The 21,091-nt window shown below is 42.6% G+C and overlaps 1 protein-coding gene across 1 annotated transcript in view; it reads right to left on the minus strand.

Annotated features, from left to right (window-relative positions):
• map3k15 (mitogen-activated protein kinase kinase kinase 15) overlaps nucleotides 1-21,091 on the minus strand; it is a 197,411-nt gene that overhangs the window by 4,423 nt on the left and 171,897 nt on the right. The window contains exons 23-27 of the mRNA XM_068039951.1: nucleotides 8,704-8,809; nucleotides 7,135-7,357; nucleotides 5,522-5,634; nucleotides 4,682-4,788; nucleotides 971-1,047 (exon numbers count right to left, since the gene is read on the minus strand). Coding sequence (XP_067896052.1) covers nucleotides 971-1,047; nucleotides 4,682-4,788; nucleotides 5,522-5,634; nucleotides 7,135-7,357; nucleotides 8,704-8,809 — 626 coding nt within the window. The remainder of the gene's footprint in view (nucleotides 1-970; nucleotides 1,048-4,681; nucleotides 4,789-5,521; nucleotides 5,635-7,134; nucleotides 7,358-8,703; nucleotides 8,810-21,091) is intronic.

A 21,091-nucleotide genomic window follows, 5' to 3' on the forward strand; every position in this document is an offset into this window, starting at 1 on the left:
TTTTGACCTACTCTTATGCTTTTATTTGAAGTGCTTTCCTTGTCCATGCTGCTAGCCATTTTATATACACTTCCTGATGACAAGGAGCATATGAACCAACCACATCTACAATAGCAGCTACTGTCAGTGCAAACACTGACCAAGTGGAAAACTTAAACAGCAAGTGTAAAGATTCGACAGGGATTTTAAAAGTAATTCCACCTCAGGATTCAGAGGACCCTTATAAATCAATCAATCATCTTTCACTTCTGACAAATTATAATATCATTTGAATTCCTCGAATAGATTACAGCCTTGTATTTGCTAGGCATCCAGTGTTTTACCTGCATTAGCCTGTCAGGATTGATTTTCAAGGGAGAACCGCACAGATTTGAGGACAGCCTGGTCAGTGTTGTGTACAATGAATGTATTTGTGATAAGTTTACTTCATTACCAGCAGAGCAAAATCCACATCATCATTGCTGCTGAATGCTGCTTTCAGAGAAAAATTTAGCACCAGACATAAGTACTTCAACATCTGCACAGAGTTCTGCTTACCAGTGCCAAAATCCTGTGAAACCAGTTGCATTGATGTGCTGTCAGCTCTTGACTAAAACTAAAAACTTAAAGGAGGCACATGGGCCTGCCTGGGAACCTCCAAAACTTTAAGTTTTTAGGGTTTAAAAGAGTTGTTGCTGCAACAGTTACAGTTAAAGCGATGAGCCTTCCTTCCTGAGAAGGTCCTACACTTGAAGCAGAAATTCAAACTCAGGCCAATCGAGGGACCAAAACATATTTTCTTGTACTGCAAACTGTGCAGTGCCAATCTTCATCTTCTATCTCTCTGCTCAATTTAATTAAAAGAGCCACTGCAAATTTTCTTCATTGGAGCACAAAGAATGGATCAATTATTATGTAAATTTGTCACTTTAAACTGCCAAGGAGAATGTATCCACGATCATTCTCTTTCTCAATCTAAAACCACACTTACTTGAGTTGTAAGCATCTCAAGTCATCTTTAGTCATATGTTTGAGAACATCAGGCAAAGAGTAACCTTCCGCACACATCTGGAGAAGAGAAAGCTATTTACAAGTTGATAAAAGCAAAGAAGCAGTTTAACCTATTCTTCATCAACCTTGTGAAATTTCTTTTATAATTTATTTACCTGAACCTGCCCAGAAATGAAGCGATAATCATATAATAAACTTGGGAGCATTTCCTAATTATGTGATTTTAGAGCAGGATAATCAGTAAACATGGAAAAGTAGCATTTGGTAGCAAACACTCACAAAATAAGAAACATCAGTCTTTTTAACTAAAAGCATGTCATTTTAAATATTGCCAGTAGGTGGGGCAGAAGCAGGGCCTAGTAATCAAGAGATTTGATCCAATAATAGAGAATGTGAGCTGAAATCCCTTCATAGCAGGTTAAGATTTTGAATTCAGTTTAAATAAGCTGGAAATAAAAAAGCTGGTCTCAGTAAAAGTGACCATAAAATCTTGGGACACAACAGGTTCAGGAATATCCTTTAGGGAAGGAAGCCTGCTGTCTTTACCCAGTCTGACCTATATGTGACTCCAGGCCTCAGCAATGTGCTTGACACTGAACTGTCAAGACAGCCACTCAGTTGTATCAAAACCACTGTGAATAATAATAAGAACAAAACCGGACATAAGAGCACTCTGGGAGTACATTCAGCACATGGACTGTAGCCCACCATATCTTCCTCAGGGAGACTGGCGATGGACAACAAATGCTGACCTTTCCAGCAATGCCCACTGACAAAGTAAGAATTCAGATCAGGATCAAATTTACTTGCACATTACATACGTCGAATAAAGAGAGATACACTAGTGAGAGGAGGGATAAAAGAGAGAAAAACTAGAAAGAGGAGGGATAAATAGAGAGAAACCAGAGAAAGGAGTCATAGAGTTCTTTACGGCTCAGAAGGAGGCCATTCGACCCATTGAGTCCATGCCGGCTCTCCAAGGAGCTGTCCAGTCAGCCTCACTACCCTGCGCAATCCCTGTAACCCTGCAAGTCTATTTCCTTCAAATGGCCATCCAACTTCCTCTTGCAGTCACTAATTGTCGCTGCTTTCACCACACACGTGGCCAGCGAGTTCCAGGTTATTACTGTCCACTGTGTAAAAAAGAGCTTCCTCATTCTCCCTACATCTCTTGCCCAAAACCTTCAATCTGTGTCCTCAAGTCCTAATACCATTTGTTAATGGGAACAGTTTTTCCTTGTCTGACTTATCGAAGTCTGTCATAATCTTGTACACTTCAACTAAATCTCTCCTCAATCTTCTGTGCTCTAAGGAGAACAATCTCAGTTTTTCCCAATCTGTGTGGTGACCAAACCTGGAAGCAATACTCTAGTTGCAGCCTAACCAGAGCTTTATGAAGGTTCAGCATAACTTCCCTGCTTTTGTACTGAATGTCTCTACTTATGAAGCCTAAGATTCCATATGCTTTACTGACCACTCTCTCAATGTGTCCTGCCACCTTCAAAGATCTATGCACATGCACCCCTAGGTCCCTCTGTTCCTGCACACTCTTTAGAACTGTGCCATTAAGTATATATTGCCTCTCCCTATTCCTTCTGCCAAACTGCAATACCTCACACTTCATTGTCAGCATTAAATTCTATTGTGATGTCCTCTGGACTTGAGTGAAGTTTAGCCAAGTTGAGTAAAAGGTATGAGGCAGAGGCAGGGAGTCAAAGACTGCAGCAGCTGAACACAAAGGCTTTTTTATTCTGTCTGTTTTCGTTTCACTTTGTGCACATGTGTGTTCTATAGCAGCCTCTAGAGTACACAATGCACAATGCAATTGAATTTCAAAACACCACAACACGACATCCATCTGCCACCCATCTTCCCATTCTGCTAGCCTATCTATGTCCTGTTGCAGGCAGAACATATCATCCTCACTGTTTGCTGCAGCTCCAAGTTTGGTGGCATCGGCAAAAATTGAGATTCTACTCTGTATTCCAAGATCTAAGATATTTATATATAGCAAAAAAAAGTGGTCCTAGCATTGACCCCTTGGGGAACACCACTGTCTACCATCCTCCAGTCTGAAAAACAACCATTTACTATGACTCACTGTTTTCTGTCCTTATGCCAACTTTTTAACCAATTGGACACAGACCCTCCTATTCCATGAGCCTCAATTTTATTAACCAGCCTTTTATGTCATACCTTATCAAACACTTTCTTAAAATGCATATAAACAACATCCACTGCATTCCCTTCATCAATCTTCTCTGTTACTTAATCAAAAAATTCAATTAGATTAGTCAAGCATGATCTGCTTTTTACAAATCCGTGCTGGATATCCTTAATTAACTCAAACCTCTCTAAGTGTCCGTTGATATTTTCCATGATAATTGTTTCTAAAACCTTACCCACCACTGATGTTAAACTAACTGCCCTACAGTTGCTAGGACCGTCCTTACACCCCTTCTTGAATGAGGGTGTGTCACATTTGCCACTCTCCAATCCTTTGGCACTTCCCCTGTATCTAGGGAAGATTGGAAGATTATGGCAAGTCCTTCACTATCTCCATCTGGGAACCTGGGAAGTAAGCCATCCGGACCAGGTGGCTTATTTACCCTAATCATAGCCAGCCTTTTTAGTACCTCCGCCCTCTTAATTTCTATCCTATCCACTGCCTCTACTCTCTCCGCTTCTACTGGTATTTTGTCAGATTCCATTTCCTTTGTGAACACCGATGAAAAGTATTCATATAGTATTCTAGCATTGCTCTGCACCTTTAAGAATATATTACCCTCTTTGTCCCTACTAGACTCCACTGCTCCTCTTACTACTCACTTACTATTTACATGCTGGTAGAAGATCTTTGGGTTCCCTTTTATGTTGACTGCCATTCTATTCTGATATTCTCTCTATGCCAGTCTTATTTTCCTCCTCACTTCCTCTCTCAACATATTGGCCTGGTTCTCACTTGATGAGTTCATCTGACGTGCAAAGTACATCCTCTTTTTTTGTTTCATTATAATCACTATCTCCCTCGTCATCCAAGGAGCCCTCTTCTTGGTTCCCCTACCTTTCGTCCTTGTTGGAATGTACCTAGCCTGTTCCTGAAGCAGCTCTTCCTTAAAGATAAGGAGGAATACAGAGAGAGAATACAGAGAGAGGCGGGATAAATAGAGAGAAACCAGAGAGAGAGGAGGGATAAAGAGAGAGAAACCAGAGAGAGAGGAGGGATAAAGAGAGAGAAACCAGAGAGAGAGGAGGGATAAAGAGAGAGAAACCAGAGAGAGAGGAGGGATAAAGAGAGAGAAACCAGAGAGAGAGGAGGGATAAAGAGAGAGAAACCAGAGAGAGAGGAGGGATAAAGAGAGAGAAACCAGAGAGAAGAGGAATAAAGAAACCAGAGAGAGGAGGGATAAAGAAAGACTCTACAGTGAGAGGTGGAAGGGAGAGAATGAATAAAGAGTGGAACTGGAGAAGAGGAAGACTAATGGGAGCTATAAAGGAGAGAGAAGGGGAAAGAAATGAAGAAAAACAATAAGAACAATTACTAGTGGAACTAAATAGTTCTTCTCAGGTCCAATTACATGGAATAGACACCAAGCACAGCTATAAGCAGTTCCATAGGAGTAATCATCCAATGACAGGAATGTATTTTTACAGCTTTAATCAATTTTGCATTAGACGTACTACCCATTACCCTGTTTATTGTCTCTGGGTCAGCTCCTTGTTCTTGCAGCCAGTCAGTAAGCTCTTGATCCACTCTATGATGTACAGGAGGCTGTGACATTGAATGAACTGAAACGTCTAGGAATGGACAACACAGGCAATGCAGTCAGTTATTTAGTCTTAGTCTTGACCATTTGTTTTTCAGGAGTTAGCTAATACAGGAACGTTCTGAGATAGACAAAATAGATGAGGAAACTTTATTAAAAACAAGATCAAATCAGTTTTTCATAACTTTAAACAAATACAGAATACATACGAACATACGAATTAGGAGCAGGAGCAGGCCATTCAGCTCCTCGAGCCTGCTCCACCATTCAATAAGATCATGGCTGATCTGATTATAATCTCAACTCCATACTACCCCCACTAACCTTTCACTCCCTTTCTAATCAAGAATCTATCTACCTCCGCCTTAAAAATATTCAAAGACTCTATTTCCACTGTCTTTTGAGGAAGAGAATTCCAAAGACTCACGTCCCCGAGAGAAAAAATTTCTCCTCATCTCTGTTTCAAATGGGCGAACCATTATTTTTAAACAGTGATCCCTAGTTCTAGATTCTCCCATAAGAGGAAACATCATTTCCACATCCACCCTGTCAAGACCACTCAGGATCTTATATGTAAGTGTTTCATTTAGTGAACAGAAGTGGTTAAACTACTAATGCCAGTGTGTTCAGTTAGTATGGAGGAGAATATTCCCACATTCCCTTCAGTAAGAAGTAAAGGATCTAGAGGAAGAAGATAACGTGCAATGGGTAGTTTTGTGAGGGGTACTGGTCTAGAATGTTGATCCTCAGTTTTATTTAACTACCTGTTAGTTTGGATTTTAACTGGAGATGGTGCATGTCCTGCTTCATCTGCTCAATTGTTCGTTGAAGAAGCTTCTGATACTCTTTTTCCTTCCGGACCAAGTCTTCCAAAAGCCTACAGGGTCACAATGAGATCATCACACAACTCAACTCGAAAGGAATTTATATTTTTTAGAACGAGACCACTGAGTAGGCCTGTTTTTGTTTCAGATTTCCAGCATCTGCAGTATTTTGCTTTTATTCAACTAGAAAGGAAAACTTTTACGTGGTGCATTTCATGAACTCAGGGCATCCCAAAATGCTTTTGAAGTGTAGTCACTGTTGTAATGTAGGGAAGCTCGACAGTATGAGTCAGCTTCATTATCAACCCTTTCATTTATGTACAACAGAGTTTAATCACGGTATGAGCTACAGAGAACGGTATTAGGGAGTGTTAATTGAGTGGGTTCAGATTACATGATAAACAACAAGACTAAAGCTCTACCAATTTAGAATCTTGAAATTAGGTAACAGCTTTGAACATGCCATAATTCCTTTGTTTTAAATGTAATGGTGAGGGGGATATTCTTATAATTTATCAAGGAGTGGTAAAGAAGGGTGATGAAAGGTCACAGACCTGAAACTTTAACTCTGTTTCTCTCTCCACAGATGCTGTCAGACCTGCTGAGTATTTCCAGCATTTTCTGTATTCATGTGAGCACTCAGTTGCCTGTAACCCCTACTCTCCAATGAGTGAGTCTGTATCCAAATTACATACAGGGGTCAGCCACAAACATGAAAAAAAAACAGTGGGCAGGCACATGGTAAAATAATGAATGATGAAACAAACTAAAATAAAATAAAAAGAAAAAAGAAAACTAAAAAGAAAAAAGGGTGGCCAGTCATGCTCTGAAATTATTGAACTCAATGTTCAGTCCGGTAAGCTGTAGCGTGCCTAATTGGTAAATGAGATGCTGTTCCTCGATCTTTTTTTCATGTTTGTGCGTGGGGCCAGGGCTGTTCATTTTTCTGTCATTTAACACCCTCTCTGCACAAACGCTTTGTCTTCCACCACACCATTAACGCACCCTTTGCCTTTGCTCCATGACCTTCTGGTCAGTTATTCTCTGTGACCCTGTCCTATCAACACCTTCCCTTGTGTTATCTTTTGCCCCACCCCTGCTTCATTTGCTGATGAAAGGTCATTGACCTGAAACGTTAACTCTGCTTCTCTCCACAGATGCTGCCAGACCTGCTGAGTATTTCCAGCATTTTTGTTTTTATTACATTAGCTTTAGGTGTTGGTTGAGGGATTAAATATTGACTAGAAGTATGGGAGAACTCCCCTCCTCAAAATGTGTCATGGGATTTTTAACATCCATCTAAGAGGCAGTGCCTTATTTAACATCTCACCTGATAGGCAGCACAGTACTTCACTGTCTCAGTAGGGCACTGAAGTCTCAGAAGGGATTTGAAACCACAACCTTCTGACTGAGAGATATGAGAGCTACCACTGAACCAAGGCTGACACCATAGCTCAACTGTGCTTAGATTTTGTAGAACACTGAAGTTGTTGAAGCTGACACCTAGGAATGAGTTTCTATCTTGAAATTCAAGATAGATAAAGGTTCAGTACCTGTTTGTCTCCAGTCTTAGTTTGCCCAACTGCACACTCAGAATGTTCTGTAGGTCTTGGAAGTCTTGAGATTCAACTGAATGAAAAGTGCTCACTCTGGAGGTAACAGGAGGCTCCTTGGTTACAGGTTGCTCTTCCTGTTGGTACACAAGGTCTTCCACCTCATCTGCATCTTTGTCTGGCCCTTGACCCTCAGAGGCAGGGCCAAAGTGGAAACGCAACTCTAAATAAACATCCAAATATTCATTGTAATATTAGTACCTAACCATTTAACGATTAAACAAGAAGCTGTGGTCTCTTTCTAAAAACATAATTTTAAGAGGAACTGCTATAAGACAATTTATTTAGTGCACCTCATGATTTGATACAAAATGATGTTTTGCGGGTGTGGGATGGGGAGGGATTTGGGGGGAGGTAAGCAGTATTTCATTGTGCTTGTTTGGCCATCATAGTATCGGGGCAGGCTTGATGGAGCAGCTGTCTTTTCCAGTCCATCAATTTTGTCTGTTCGTAACGCCAATGATGCCAAGTGGGTGGAGCCGAAAGTGAGAGCCCAAACACAGGAAGTTTTCCAGTTCAGAAAGGACCTATCATATTACCATAGTGATGGGGCATACTGGCTTCCAAATGGGAGGTGAGCCTCCACCAGGGAGTAGCCCAGGCAAAGCAAGCTACTTGCACCTCAGGAATAAAGGTTGCTTTTTTATTAGATTGGCATTCTAATACAGGGTCTGAGGGGGAGCTGGATGGGGTCTCGGGGAAAACTTGGACACCCCCACCCCACTGTGGACAGTCACCAGATTTTCTGGCTGCTTGGAACCGATAGGCTCTGAATGTGTACTTGTAATGGCATGGGCACCCATTGGCCGCATGCAAACTTCTTGTGCGTATTGGTAGAGTCAGAAATGGAGGGCATCAGCTGGTTCAATCTTGACATAACTGCCATGATTGCAGCCAACCAATTTTCAGGACCATCATGTTTTAGCATATCATATATGGCTTGGTATAGAGCTGAGAAGATATAGCTTTACTAGCTAATTTGAAATTATATTTGTATTTTCAATGCCAATGGACATTTAAACTGGATCCATGACAAATGTTCAAATTGTATTCTTCTCAACATGCTGACTTTGAAGTTTGGGACCTATGTCAAATAAGAAATTAAGTTCAACCTAAAAACCCAAATAAGTTACTTCTGATCGGAATACTATCGACAAAGCATAATTTCACAGGTGCGTCCATTGATGTAACTGTTCCATCACACTGATCTCGAAGAAATGCAGTTTCATCAATAACTGCTCTCAAGACTCAAACAACACAGAAACCGATTATTGCCTCCCACAACCCTGATGGGCAAGACCCAATCCTTCAGTGTAAGGCACAGTCCCATCATCTTGGTCCTAGTGCTTTGTAAATTATATGGAATCAGCATGAAGTTTCAACCGAACTTATGGCAATTAAGAGGATTTAGCTACAACCGTTCCAATTTTGTTTCCAATATTTTCTTTTCAGAGCCAAAATGTCCCACAAAACTTCTGAGGCCTAAAGGAAGCCTGGGGAATTGTGTACCTGGAATGAGAATGGTGGCTGCAGTTTGCACCGCACGGCGAATAATGTTATCCATTGCAAACATCCAATGGGGTTTGATGTGATGGTGTCGCAGAACCCTATTCACCTAAAGCATACCAAAATAAAAACAAAAGAGTTATATCTTATGCCGTAGTCTTTATGCTATTGTATAGAGAAACTAAAATCAACCATTAAATCTACCAACTTCTGAAGATGAACTTCATTTATTTTGTTCTCACTGCTCAGTTACCTCCTAAAGTCAAATCAGAACAATTTGGTTTGGACACACTCTGTAATAGCTGAGTGATAATGGATGTACCCATGATTTGTGTTGCCAAACTGAGAGTAATTGATTTGGGTAATTACATAGAATTACACAGAAGTTACAGCACAAAAAAGCCATTCAGCACATGTCAGTCTAAGCCAGTGATTATGCTCCATACCAGCCTCCTCCATTCTGTTTACTTCATCTCACTCTATCGATATATATCTCTATTCCTATCTCCCTCATGTAGTTAACTCCCTCTTAAATCTATATATTGAGTGTTAAGAACAAAGGCTGATGTCTATCCAGCTTTGGTTTGACAGGGTACTACCAAGTTAATTGATATTGCTCAAGTCACATAGTATTAGTTTGTAACACTTGGGGCTGTGTTCTGTGGAATTACATCATTCTGCCAATGTGATATCAAGGTATCTAATTCAGTGGTCCACAAATAACCATCTTTAAGACCATTCAAATTCATCAACACTTGACAGCAGGATAAGTTTTGTTGATGATGACTCAGTGGGTACCATGTGATGGAAGTACCAGCATGTGATTTTGCATGACTGTGTACAGTAGCATCTTGATTGGTTATGCTTTGAATTTGACTGGTTACTTGTCAGCTCCATCAGGGACATCATCATTTAGGAACACAGATTGGTAATAGTTTCATGCAGGATTGGTTTCTTAACAGTCATATTATTAAAACATTCACACAGTGTCATTGTTAGAAGGCTGATCAGCAATCCCACAAGACCTCACCATCATGTTATTGCTTCTGCCAGCTTCCTGTCCATTGTCACTTTTCTGTTTAGGTTCATAGAATATTATAGCACAGAAGTATGCCAGTTGTTTGGAAGAACTATCCAATTAGTCTCACTCCCCTGCTCTTTCCCCATAGCCCTACAATTTCTCCCCTTTAAATATTTGCTTAATTCAATTTTGCAAGGTACTATTGAGTCTGCTTTCACTATCACTTCAGAAAATGAAAGGTTTTGCTACACAGTCACAACATTTCGATCTGTTTTTATCTCAGTTTTCCAAGTCAGCCATAAGGCATATATACCTGGATCTGTTCAATCTTCCTGCTGTAACATACTCTGTTACTACAGGCAGTTCACCCCTCCTCACTACTTTAGCAGCAATCACTATGTCCTCTCACAAGATAACCAAGCTACTTCTTGATTAGCATTCCAAAAGTATCAAGTTTGTTTCTGTGCCTACTTCAGCATTCAGCTCTTGGCACCCTACAGTACTGCCTTCATGGACTTCACTTCATATCTGTTGGTACATCTCTCCTCTTCCAAGGTTTCCATACCTTTTCAAAAACAATTACTCTTTGAACAATAGGCCTCCTCGCCTCTTTCTCATATCCACCTCCACTGAGTGTACAATTTCACAGACATGCAAACAGTTTACCCATTTCTATTCCCTCGACATCACGTCCAATTCCTTCAGTCTTGCATCTTCTTTTTACGCTCTTCCTCATTTTACAAACTTATCTTGGAAAGCAGAATCTGAAACCTCAGTCTTTATCCCTTTCCTCATGCCTCCTATCATTTCTCCCCTCTCAGGTACTCTGCCCTGCCAAATCCCTACCCCAACCCTTTAGTACTCCTTGACCTTCCTACTTTTCTGCTGTCATCCCAACTTGACTCCCTCTTCGATAAGCCTACAACTTTGTTCTGTGCCTCTCTTAGAATCCTATGAAAGGCTTATTGAGGCATTCGCCATCTGCCCAATCCTACTCTCTCGCTGACCTTTCCACCCAGCATGCCACAGGGAGCTAATTGCGCCAATCTCCTCCCTGTCCAACTCACCTCTCCCAGTGCTGACCCTGTGGACTCTGCCAGTGGATCAGCTCTCACTGCCCCTTTCCACATCTCCCTCCAGAACGTCTGTTCACTTACTCTTGCCATCCATAAGCTTAATGTGGTTGATTGCATCGAAATCATGGCCTGACTGAGGGCTGAACACATTCTCCCTAAATTAGACCTCCAAGCCTGGCTATACCTTCCACCACTTGCCCTGCCCAGACCGTTGCAGTGGCAGTCTTATCACCAAATCACACCTTGGTCAGTCCCCTTTCTTTTATGATTTCATGCGATGTGAGCATCGCTGGCTAGGCCAGCATTTATTGCCCGTCCCTAATTGCCCTTGAGAAGGTGGTGGTGAGCTGCCTCCTTGAACCGCGGCAGTTTGTGTGGTGTAGATACACCCACAGTGCTGTTAGGAAGGGAGTTCCGGGATTTTGACCCAGTGAAGGAATGGCGATCTAGTTCCAAGTCAGCTGTCATGCAGACCCCCAACTGCCAAGAATGAGGCGTATTAATTTTGTCATTTGAACATTGACTTTAAACTGTTGCTAGAATGAAGTAATGACTTGCTAAAGAGATCACGAGACCTTTGACTAGAGGACATTTGCATACTAAGAGACGGTGCTTGTGAAGACAAAGAACTACTCCCTGATCTAATTAGTCCAAATGGATTTTGATCAACAGACATTGAAAGTGTAAGGAAGCGCATTCCAGGGGCTGCTAAGATGATACAATCCACAAAAGACAGGACTGGTTAAACCATCTGGTCACATGACTAACCAGCCGATCCAGGCTTTTGAATGAGACACAGGACAATTTGAATTGAGACTAGAGTTTGCAACTGAATCTGAAACAAGAAAGCTGCTCTCCTGGCTGTCTCTCTCTTGCTTTCTCCCAAGCCACCAAACCCACGGAAGACACGTAAACCTCAAGAGAGAAAATACTCTGACATTGAAACAAGTTGAAGCGTGCACTGGGACCCAATGAATTGCAGGACTTACCGGCAACCAAAGACTCCACATTGAACTTAAAGGACTGTAATTTTAACCCAGCTATTGCCTCAAACTTCTCCCCTTTATTCTTTTCTACTTTTTCTGTGTCTATCTGCATGTGTGTTTATCACTTCTGCATGCTAGCATGGTCGCATCACATATTTATAGTCATTAACCGGATTAGAGTTTAAGATTAATAAACTTCCACTTTTCTTGTTTAAATCTAAGGAAACCCGTCTGATTTCTTTGCCTTGCAATTGGAGCAGTGAACAAGGATTCACTAAGGGAGGAGCTAAAAACACGGTGTTTTAAAATTAAACCCTGTTACGGTTAAACCAGGCAAAGGCTGAGAGGGAACCCCTAGACCCCTTCTCACCTGGTTGTAACAGCGCAGCTTGGAGGGGAACTTGCAGGTGGTGGTGTTCCCATGCATCTACTGCCCTTGTCCTTCTAGGTGGTAGAGGTCGCATGTTTGGATGGTGTTGTTGAAGGAGCCTTGGCGAGTACTTGCTGTGCATTTCATAGATGGTACATACTGCTGCTACTGTGTACTGGTGGTGGAGGGAGTGAATGTTTAAGATGATGGATAGGGTGCCGATCAAGCAGGTTGCTCTGTCCTGGATGGTGTCAAGCTTCTTGAGTGTTGTTGGAGCTGCACCTATCCAGGCAGGTGGAGAGTATTCCATCACACTCCTGACTTGTGCCTTGTAGATTGTGGACAGGCACTGGGGAGAAGGAGTTGAGTTACTCGTCACAGCATTTTCAGCCTCTGACCTCTCTTGTAGCCACAGTATTTATGTGGCTGATCCAGTTAAGTTTCTGGTCAATGGTAACCCCATGTTGTTGATGGTGGGTGATTCAGCAATGGTAATGCTGTTGAATGCCAAGTGGAGATGGTTGGATTCTCTCTCGGTGGAGATGGTCATTGCCTGGCACTTGTCTGGCGCAAATGTTACCTGCCACTTATTAGTCCAAGCTTGAGTGTTGTTCAGGCTTTGGTTCATGTGGGTACTGCCTGCTTCAGTATCTGAGGATTTGCGAATGGTACTGAACTCTGCAATAAAGGTCATTGATGAGGCAGCTGAAGATGCTTGGGCCTAGGACACTACCCTGAGGAACTCTTGGAGTGACGTCTTGGGGCTGAGAAGTTTGGCGTCCAACAACTACAAACATCTTCCTTTGTGCTGGGTATGACTCCAACCAGTGGAGAATTTCCCATTGATTTCAATTTTGCTAGGGCTCCTCAATGCCACTCTTGGTCAAATACTGCCTTCATGCTAAGGGCAGTAACTCTCACCTCACCTCTTGAATTCAGCTCTTTTGTCCATGTTTGGACCAAGGCTGTAATGAGGTCTGGAACTGAGTGATCCTGGCAGAACCCAAGGTGAGCATTGGTGAGCAGGCTTTTGCTGTGTACGTGCCAGTTGAAAGCACTGTGTGGGCGGCACAGTAGCGCAGTGGTTAGCACCGCAGCCTCACAACTCCAGCGACCCGGGTTCAATTCTGGGTACTGCCTGTGTGGAGTTTGCAAGTTCTCCCTGTGTCTGCGTGGGTTTCCTCCGGGTGCTCCGGTTTCCTCCCACATGCCAAAGACTTGCAGGTTGATAGGTAAATTGGCTATTATAAATTGCCCCTAGTAAAGGTAGGTGGTAGGGGAATATAGGGACAGGTGAGGATGTGGTAGGAATATGGAATTAGTGTAGGATTAGTATAAATGGGTGGTTAATGGTCGGCACAGACTCGGTGGGTCGAAGGACCTGTTTCAGTGCTGTATCTCTAAATCAAAAAAAAGTCTAAAATCACTGTCGACAACCCTGTCCATTACTTTGCTGATGATCGAGAGTAGACTGATGGGGTCGTAATTGGCCAACTGGTTTTGTCCTGATTTTTGTGGATAGGATATATCTGGGCAATTTTATGCATTGTCGGGTAGATGCCAGTGTTGTAGCTGTACTGGAACAGCTTGGCTGGGGGTGTGGCTAGGTCTGTAGTGCAAGTTTTCAGTTCTATTGCCGGTATGTTGTTGAGGTCCATAGCCTTTGCAGTGTCCAGCGTCTTCAGCCTTTTCTTGATATCATGTGGAGTGAATCAAATTGTCTGAAGACTGGCATCTGTGATGTTGGAGACCTCAGGAGAAGGCCCAGATGGATTGTTCACTCGACATTTCTGGCTGAAGATGGTTGCAAATGCTTCAGCTTTATCTTTTGCATTGACGTGCTGGGCTCTGCCATCATTGAGGTTGGGGATATTTATGGAGCCTCCTCTTCCAGCTAGCTGTTTAACTGTCCACCACCATTAATGACTGGATGTGGCAAGACTGCAGAGCTTAGATCTGATCCATTGGTTGTGGGATTGCTTAGCTCTATCGCATGCTGCTTCTGCTGTTTGCCATGCCTGTAGTCCTGTGTTGTAGCTTCACCAAGTTGACATCTCATTTTTAGGTGTGCCTGGTGCTGCTCCTGGCATGCCCTCCTGCACTCTTCAATGAACCAAGGTTGATCCTCTGGCTTGATTTTAATGGTAGAGTGAGGGATATGCCAGGCCATGAGGTTACAGATTGTGGTTGAGTACAATTCTGCTGTTGCTGATGGCCTTCAGTGCGTTATGGTTGCTCAGTTTTGAATTGCTAGATCTGTTCAAAATCTATACCATTTAGCATGGCGATAGTGCCACACAACACGCTGGTGGATATTCTCAATATGAAGATGGGACTTTGTCTGCACAAGGTCTTTGCCATGGCCACTCCTACCAATACAAATGCATCTGCGACAGGTAGGTTGGTGAGGGAGAGGTCAAGCAGATTTTTCCCTCTTGTTGGTTCCCGCACTACCTGCCACTGGCACAGTCTGGCAGATATGTTCTTCAAGCCTTGGCCATCTCGGTTAGTAGTGGTGCTATCGAGCCACTCCTGGTGATGGGCACTGAGGTCCCCCACCCAGAGTACATCCTGTGCCCTTGCTACACAGTGCTTCTTCCAAGTGGTGTTCAACATGGAGGAGTACTGACTCATTAGCTGAGGGAGGGCGGTAGGTGGTAATCAGCGGGAGGTTTCCTTGCCCATGTTTGACCTGATGCCATAAGACTTCATGGGATCTGGAGTCAATGTTGAAGACTCCCAGGGCAACTCCCTCTCGACTGTATACCACTGTGCTGCCACTTCTGGTGGGTCTCTCCTGTCAGTGGGACTGCACATACCCAGGGATTGTGATAGAGGACATGGGTTGTAAGGTATGATTTGGCGAGTATGACTATATCAGGCTGTTGCTTGACTAGTTTGGAGGACAGCTCTCCCAATTTTGGCACAAGCCCCTAGATGTTCGTAAGGAGGACTTTTCAGGGTCAACTGAGAAGGGTGTGCCATTGTAATTTCCGGTGCCTAGGTCGATGTTGAGTGGTCTGTTTGGTTTTATTCCTATTCAACTTTTCTGTAGCACTTTCATACAACGGAGTGACTTGCTAGGCCATTTTAGAGAGTAGTAAAGAGTCGACCACGTTGCTGTGGGTCTGGAATCACATGTAGGCCAGACTGGGTAAGGACAACAGATTTCCTCACCTAAGGGACATGATTGAACCAGATGGGTTTTAATGACAATCTGGTAGTTTCATGGTCACCATTACCAAGAATAGCTTTTATGTCCAGATTTATTAATTAATTGAATTTAAATTCCACCAGCTGCCATGCTGGTGTTCCCAGAGCATTAGTCAGGGCCTCTGGATTACTAGTCCAACAACATTATCATTACGCCACTGTTCCCTACTTTGTTGGCAATTTCTCTTCCTTTGAGCATCTCACCTTGTTCCACCCCTTTCACCTCATTTAAAATCCTCACTTTCTACTGCACACACAAGTATCATAAAATGTGCTTACTGAGATATCTTCACTGTTTTCACCCTCAACCTCGGCAATGATCGATTTCTCATCCTTGGCCATTCCAAGCTCTATCTCAATTCATCATGCACTTTCTCTGAGTTAATTTCCCTCCTATCCTCCCTTAATCTCTTCCTCCACATAAACTCTCTAACCCATTTTCATGACCATTCCCTTGACCTTGCCATCTCATGCGGTATCACCACTCCCATCATATGGCCATAAGACCATCTCTGATCACATTCCTGTAATGTTCTCTACCCATAACTTCCTTCAAACCTCCCAACACTACTTCCTTCTGTGCCCACTCCAGTCAAACTTTTTCCCAGTTCAATAACTGTTCCCAATATTTAGTTGGAGGAAATTTCTGTTCAATCAATACCAGATGTTGGACAAGCAATTTGATAACTTAGAGATAGTGGAGGGGTCAAGAGAGGTAATGGTGAGTGTTACGACCTCAGCTGAGACCATTAACTTCAAAACAAGAGATATGAACTTCCCAGACTGATAATAAAGAATTATACAAGAAGATTTCACATTTTAAGACTTTTACTATAGCAACTAAACTCAAAATCAACATTAACTAAACTGGTAGTTAAAACACTAACTTACAGAGAAAGGTATTTCCCATTAATATATTAACACACTTTAAAACTCCACACCACATTTACACAATACACAGTGTTCTTATCGCAAAGGTATCTTTGCAGTTAAAAGTCCCAAGCTCCTCCCAGTTGCAATGGGTTGGATCTCCCAGTCCTTCTCAAAGCTAATGGCCTCTTCGCTCACTTCTTCTGATCACCTTTGACTGGACTTCCGTTAATAAGGCAAACTCCAGTGACCTCATTGGTCTTTTCACCTCTGCAAACCTCGACTTTCAAACCAAGTTCAAATCTTAGCAGCCTTTTGCTGTATCGGTGATCTGAGAGCACCTGTTTCTTTCTGGCTCTCTCTAGGCTGCGCACCTCTCCTGTTCTTCTTTTCTTCCTTTCAACCTCCAGACCTAGGAAAGCCTGTTGAATTTGCCCAGATTAAAAGTCAATAGTCATTTGCCTTTTACAATTCTCAGAGACCGTATGTCTGACCGAAGCAAAATCACCTGGGCCTTCCGTTGTTTCCAGGTGTTAACAACTGCAACTCCAATTTTCATTTTCAGAGCCCCTGGCTCCCTGTTTACAATCTGTGAATTTAGGAGAGCGAAACCCATTGTCCTTTAGGTGCTACAACCTTGCACCCTGCTTTCAAAAGGGTCTTTGATCTGGGTTCCTTGTTCTCATGGTAACCAAGACCCCTGGCTTGTCGCTGGGCAAAATTCATATGAGCTCACATGCTCCCTCCGAATGTCCATTTTGCACTGCATTAAAGATCACAGTTTTTAAAACATAACCATACTACAAAGTCCAGCTTTCATAACAGTGAGGTAGAGCTGGGTGTCACCAGCGTATGTGTGGAAACTAATGCTATGTTTTTGGATGATATTGCCAAGACTGACCCTGCCACAAATATAGCCACCAACTCTATCCCTCTCCCTGGCAACTGTCTGAGCTGAAACAGATTGTTCGCAACATTTTGTTGTATTTCACCCCGAGATGAGCTTCTGACTACATATCTGTGCTATCACTAAGACCACCTATTTCCACTTCCCGAACATTGCCCGATCTGTCTCTGCCTCACTTCATCTGGCGATGAAAGCCTCATCCATGCCTTTGTTACCTCTAGACTGGACCATTTCAATACACTCCTGGCCAGCCTTCCACTTCCTATCCGCCATAAACTTGAGGTCAAAAACTCTGTTGCCTGTATCCTAACCCACACCAAGTCCAGTTCACCCATCACCCCCGTGCTCACTGATATATATTGGCTCCTGGTTAAGTAGCGCCTTAATTTTAAAAGTCTCTTTCTTGTTTTCAGATCCCTCCATGACCACGTCCCTCTCTATCTCTGTAACCTCTTCCACCCCGACCTCTCTTTCGCCCTTTAAAAATCTTCTTAAAACCTACCTCTTTGACCAAGCTTTTAGTCATCTGCCCCAATATCTCCTTACGAGACTCAGTATCAAATTTTGTTTGATCATGCTCCAATGAAGCAAGTGGAACTTTTTACCTCATTACAGGGTCTATATAAATACATGTTGTTGTTTTTGTGTTCCTTCATCTCCCAGGTTCTTTAGTCATCCTGATGACAGCAATCAAGAATGCATGTAGATTGGCACACATTGCTTGTCTTTCACCAGACTCAGAGCTGTATGCCTTCAGGGACACTACCTTCAGTGTCCTTCACACCACTCACAATATGGTCTGATTACAACCCTGCCGAACACTTTGCCTTCAACCTACTCATAAGCCTTTATTCTTTTCAGCAGAATGACTCCTTCGAAGGTTAAGGCACTAAATTTTGAAAGTCTTTGAAAGGGTAAAGAGTGAAAGATTATATCCACTTGTCAATAAATTAGTGAGACCCCCTTGCAGAGCCCCCGGGACCCCAGACCCCCTTGCAGAGCTTGCAGCAACACAGTCACACAATGGCCTCCAACCCCACCCCTTCCCCTATGCAGCAATGCTTCAGGCTGTCTACCCATCATGGCAATATGGCCTCTCGCCTTTGTGCTGCCAGGTTTTACTGGTCGTGAATCCGGAGGCACCTTATTGCCGCCTGCCAGTCACAGAATCGCTCACCAATTATTAAATCACTTTTAATTTTATTTAAATATATGGTAATTAGTATTTCAGCAATTTAAAATAGGTTCCCGTTGCATTGTGACATCAATGCTGCCATTGTACTTTCCCACCAATGACAAAATCCGGAACCAATGTCATGACGCCGGATTTCCAGGCGGACGGTTGTATTGCGATTTGCTGCCACCCCCATGCCACCATACCTGCCTCAACAGCCGCGTTAAATCCAACCCGATTAGTCCTAGTGTTTATTGAAGCTCAGTAAATAATGACATTAAAGTGGGACTCAGTTAAACACTTGAAGAGGTAGTGCGGAGAAAAAACCAGTAACCCTAGAAATGATTTATCCACATGGAATTGTAAAGAATCATGAGGTTTCCGCAGAGAGAGAGGCCTTTTATCCATTTGTATCTGCATCACTGTTAGCTCCACATCCAAACTATCTCATCTACATTCACTTCCTTGCTTTTCCATTGCACTAATGCATTCTAAATTCCAATGATCTTTTGTGTGAATAAATTTTTGCTAAATCTTATTCTTTTAAGTGGAGGTTCCCTTGTTGCCAATTCAGAGATGAGTAGATATAATCTTCCATTATTTACCCTCTCAAAGTCTTTCAAAACTTTGAGCTTTTCTATCAGATTCCTCCTCAACCTTCTCTGCAGCAGCAAACAGGTCATTCAATATAACTACATCCTCGCAACCCTGCTTTAATCCCAGTAAATTAGCATTGAACTGTTCCATAGCTTTCTAGACTGGGATGACCAAAACTGCGCACAATATTGCAACTGAGGTCTAACCAACGTCTTACACAATGTTATCATCACCTGCGTGATTTGCAGCTGGGACTTTGGATTAAGCATGTCAGTATTTCCCAGTTGTCAATGGTTCCCAATCCTGGCAACTTGGCCAAACCTAGCTCCATCATTTTATTTATGTAAAGAATGAGAGGTCCCAATATAGATATCTTCAGCACACCACTTGTTTCATCTCAAATGCTTGAGGAATATCCAATTAGTCCTTCCCTCTGTTCTTTAGCCATCACACTTATCCCTGCTGTCATTTTACCTTAATATTTACAAAAACTCATTCGTGTTTATACAATGTATTTCAAAAGTCCAAATATACCTCATCCACTGCATTTCACTTCTCCATAGGCTTAATAATTTCTCTAAAGAATTAGAATTAAAATAGTCAAATAGGACTGATCCCTTACAAACCTGTTTCAATCTACTTAAAATTTTATTTTTTGCATACTGAGAGCATTTTAAAAATCTGTCTGAATGGAAGGGCTGGATTTTATAAGCTCCCAGATGGGTATCCGAAGACGCGGGAGTGCCGGCCACCGGCAGCAATATTGCTGCGGACGGACGACGGGAGCGGGTAAGTAATTTATTCTGTAATTAATTTATTCTGTAATTAGCATTATTTTGCGTATTTAAGTTTGCCTTCCGTGAGTGGTGTGGGAGCCACCATGAGACCTCACCTCCACCTGCAATATCAGGCCGGGCCTTCCCGGCGTCGAGGCCCGTGGCGGGCCCCTCCTGGAGGCATTTTCCGGCCCCCCTCTCCACATCGCGCCACAACCCCCGATGCGCGGGGGTGGGGGGTGGGGGGGGGGTGGTGCTGTAAAATGCAGCCTGAAAGTTCTGAAGAGTACACCATGTCTTCTTCTGAAATCAGTCACTTTTCCACAGCTCCATCCAAGGTGTCCCTGCTTCTTGAAACAAAAACAGAAAATGTTACAAGTACGCAGTCAGCCAACCAGCATCGGTAAAAAGACAGCTTAAAGTTTTGAGTGTTACCCTTTGGCAATACAGGCAAATGGTTATACCCAAAATGTTAACCTGTTTTTTCACGAATGCTGACTGACCCACCATATAATTCCAGTATTTTCTGTTTTTGTTGCAGAATTCCAGCATTTACAGTTTTTTTTAAAGTTTTATTTATTCCTGCATGATACTCAAGAGCAGATTATTACACTCTTTACATTTTACAATTCCAGGTCCTTATTATCAGCTCTTCTTGCACCCTTCCATTTCCACTGATCAACTAGAATTTTGCCTTTTTGCACTTCAGTTCACAGCTACGTTTTTGCTGCTCTTCTCTTTTTAAAGCTTTTTTTTACCCTCCTATCCACACAGCTTCCACTATCTGCCCGTATTTTCCAAATGAAACTCTTCCACCATTCCAGCGTCCCTCCACACCTTCAAGCGTTTCAGCTGCAGTTCTGTATATGCTTGAGGTTTTTTCCTTTCTTCTGTCCTTTCTGCCTGTCCAATCTCCCACAACATTACTTCTTTCTCAACTGCTCTTGCTAACTTGGTCAGCTCCCCAGCTAGCACTGTCACCTTTTTAGCTACAATGTGAACCATATTCAAGAGTTGCTACAACCATTGGTAGCAGACGTGCATGATTACTTCCTCTTCACATCATTATGTTTTGCCCTCGCCCGTCACAGGGTCAAAATACATATGAGTTCATTATTAATCAACAAAGAGTTTCTTGCTACCAAATTATTGCCTTCATCTCTATAATTTCTGTGGCTGTTTTCACCAAGGATTCCTGCCTCTCATATCTCACCTTCTGAGTTCTTGCTGCCTTTTTCTGAGTCTTTCTAACATCTTGCTTTTTTTCTGCTCTTATTTACAGTTTTGACCATCTCTACCTTTGTTTCCTGTACTTCCTTTATTGGCAGAAAGGATTCTTCAGCTGCTTGTTTTGTTTTCTTCTCTTTGACCAAATAATCTTCATTGTGTCTCTACCCCAAC

The sequence above is a fragment of the Heterodontus francisci genome, chromosome 10 (genome assembly GCF_036365525.1).
Source record: "Heterodontus francisci isolate sHetFra1 chromosome 10, sHetFra1.hap1, whole genome shotgun sequence".
NCBI lineage: Eukaryota > Metazoa > Chordata > Chondrichthyes > Heterodontiformes > Heterodontidae > Heterodontus > Heterodontus francisci.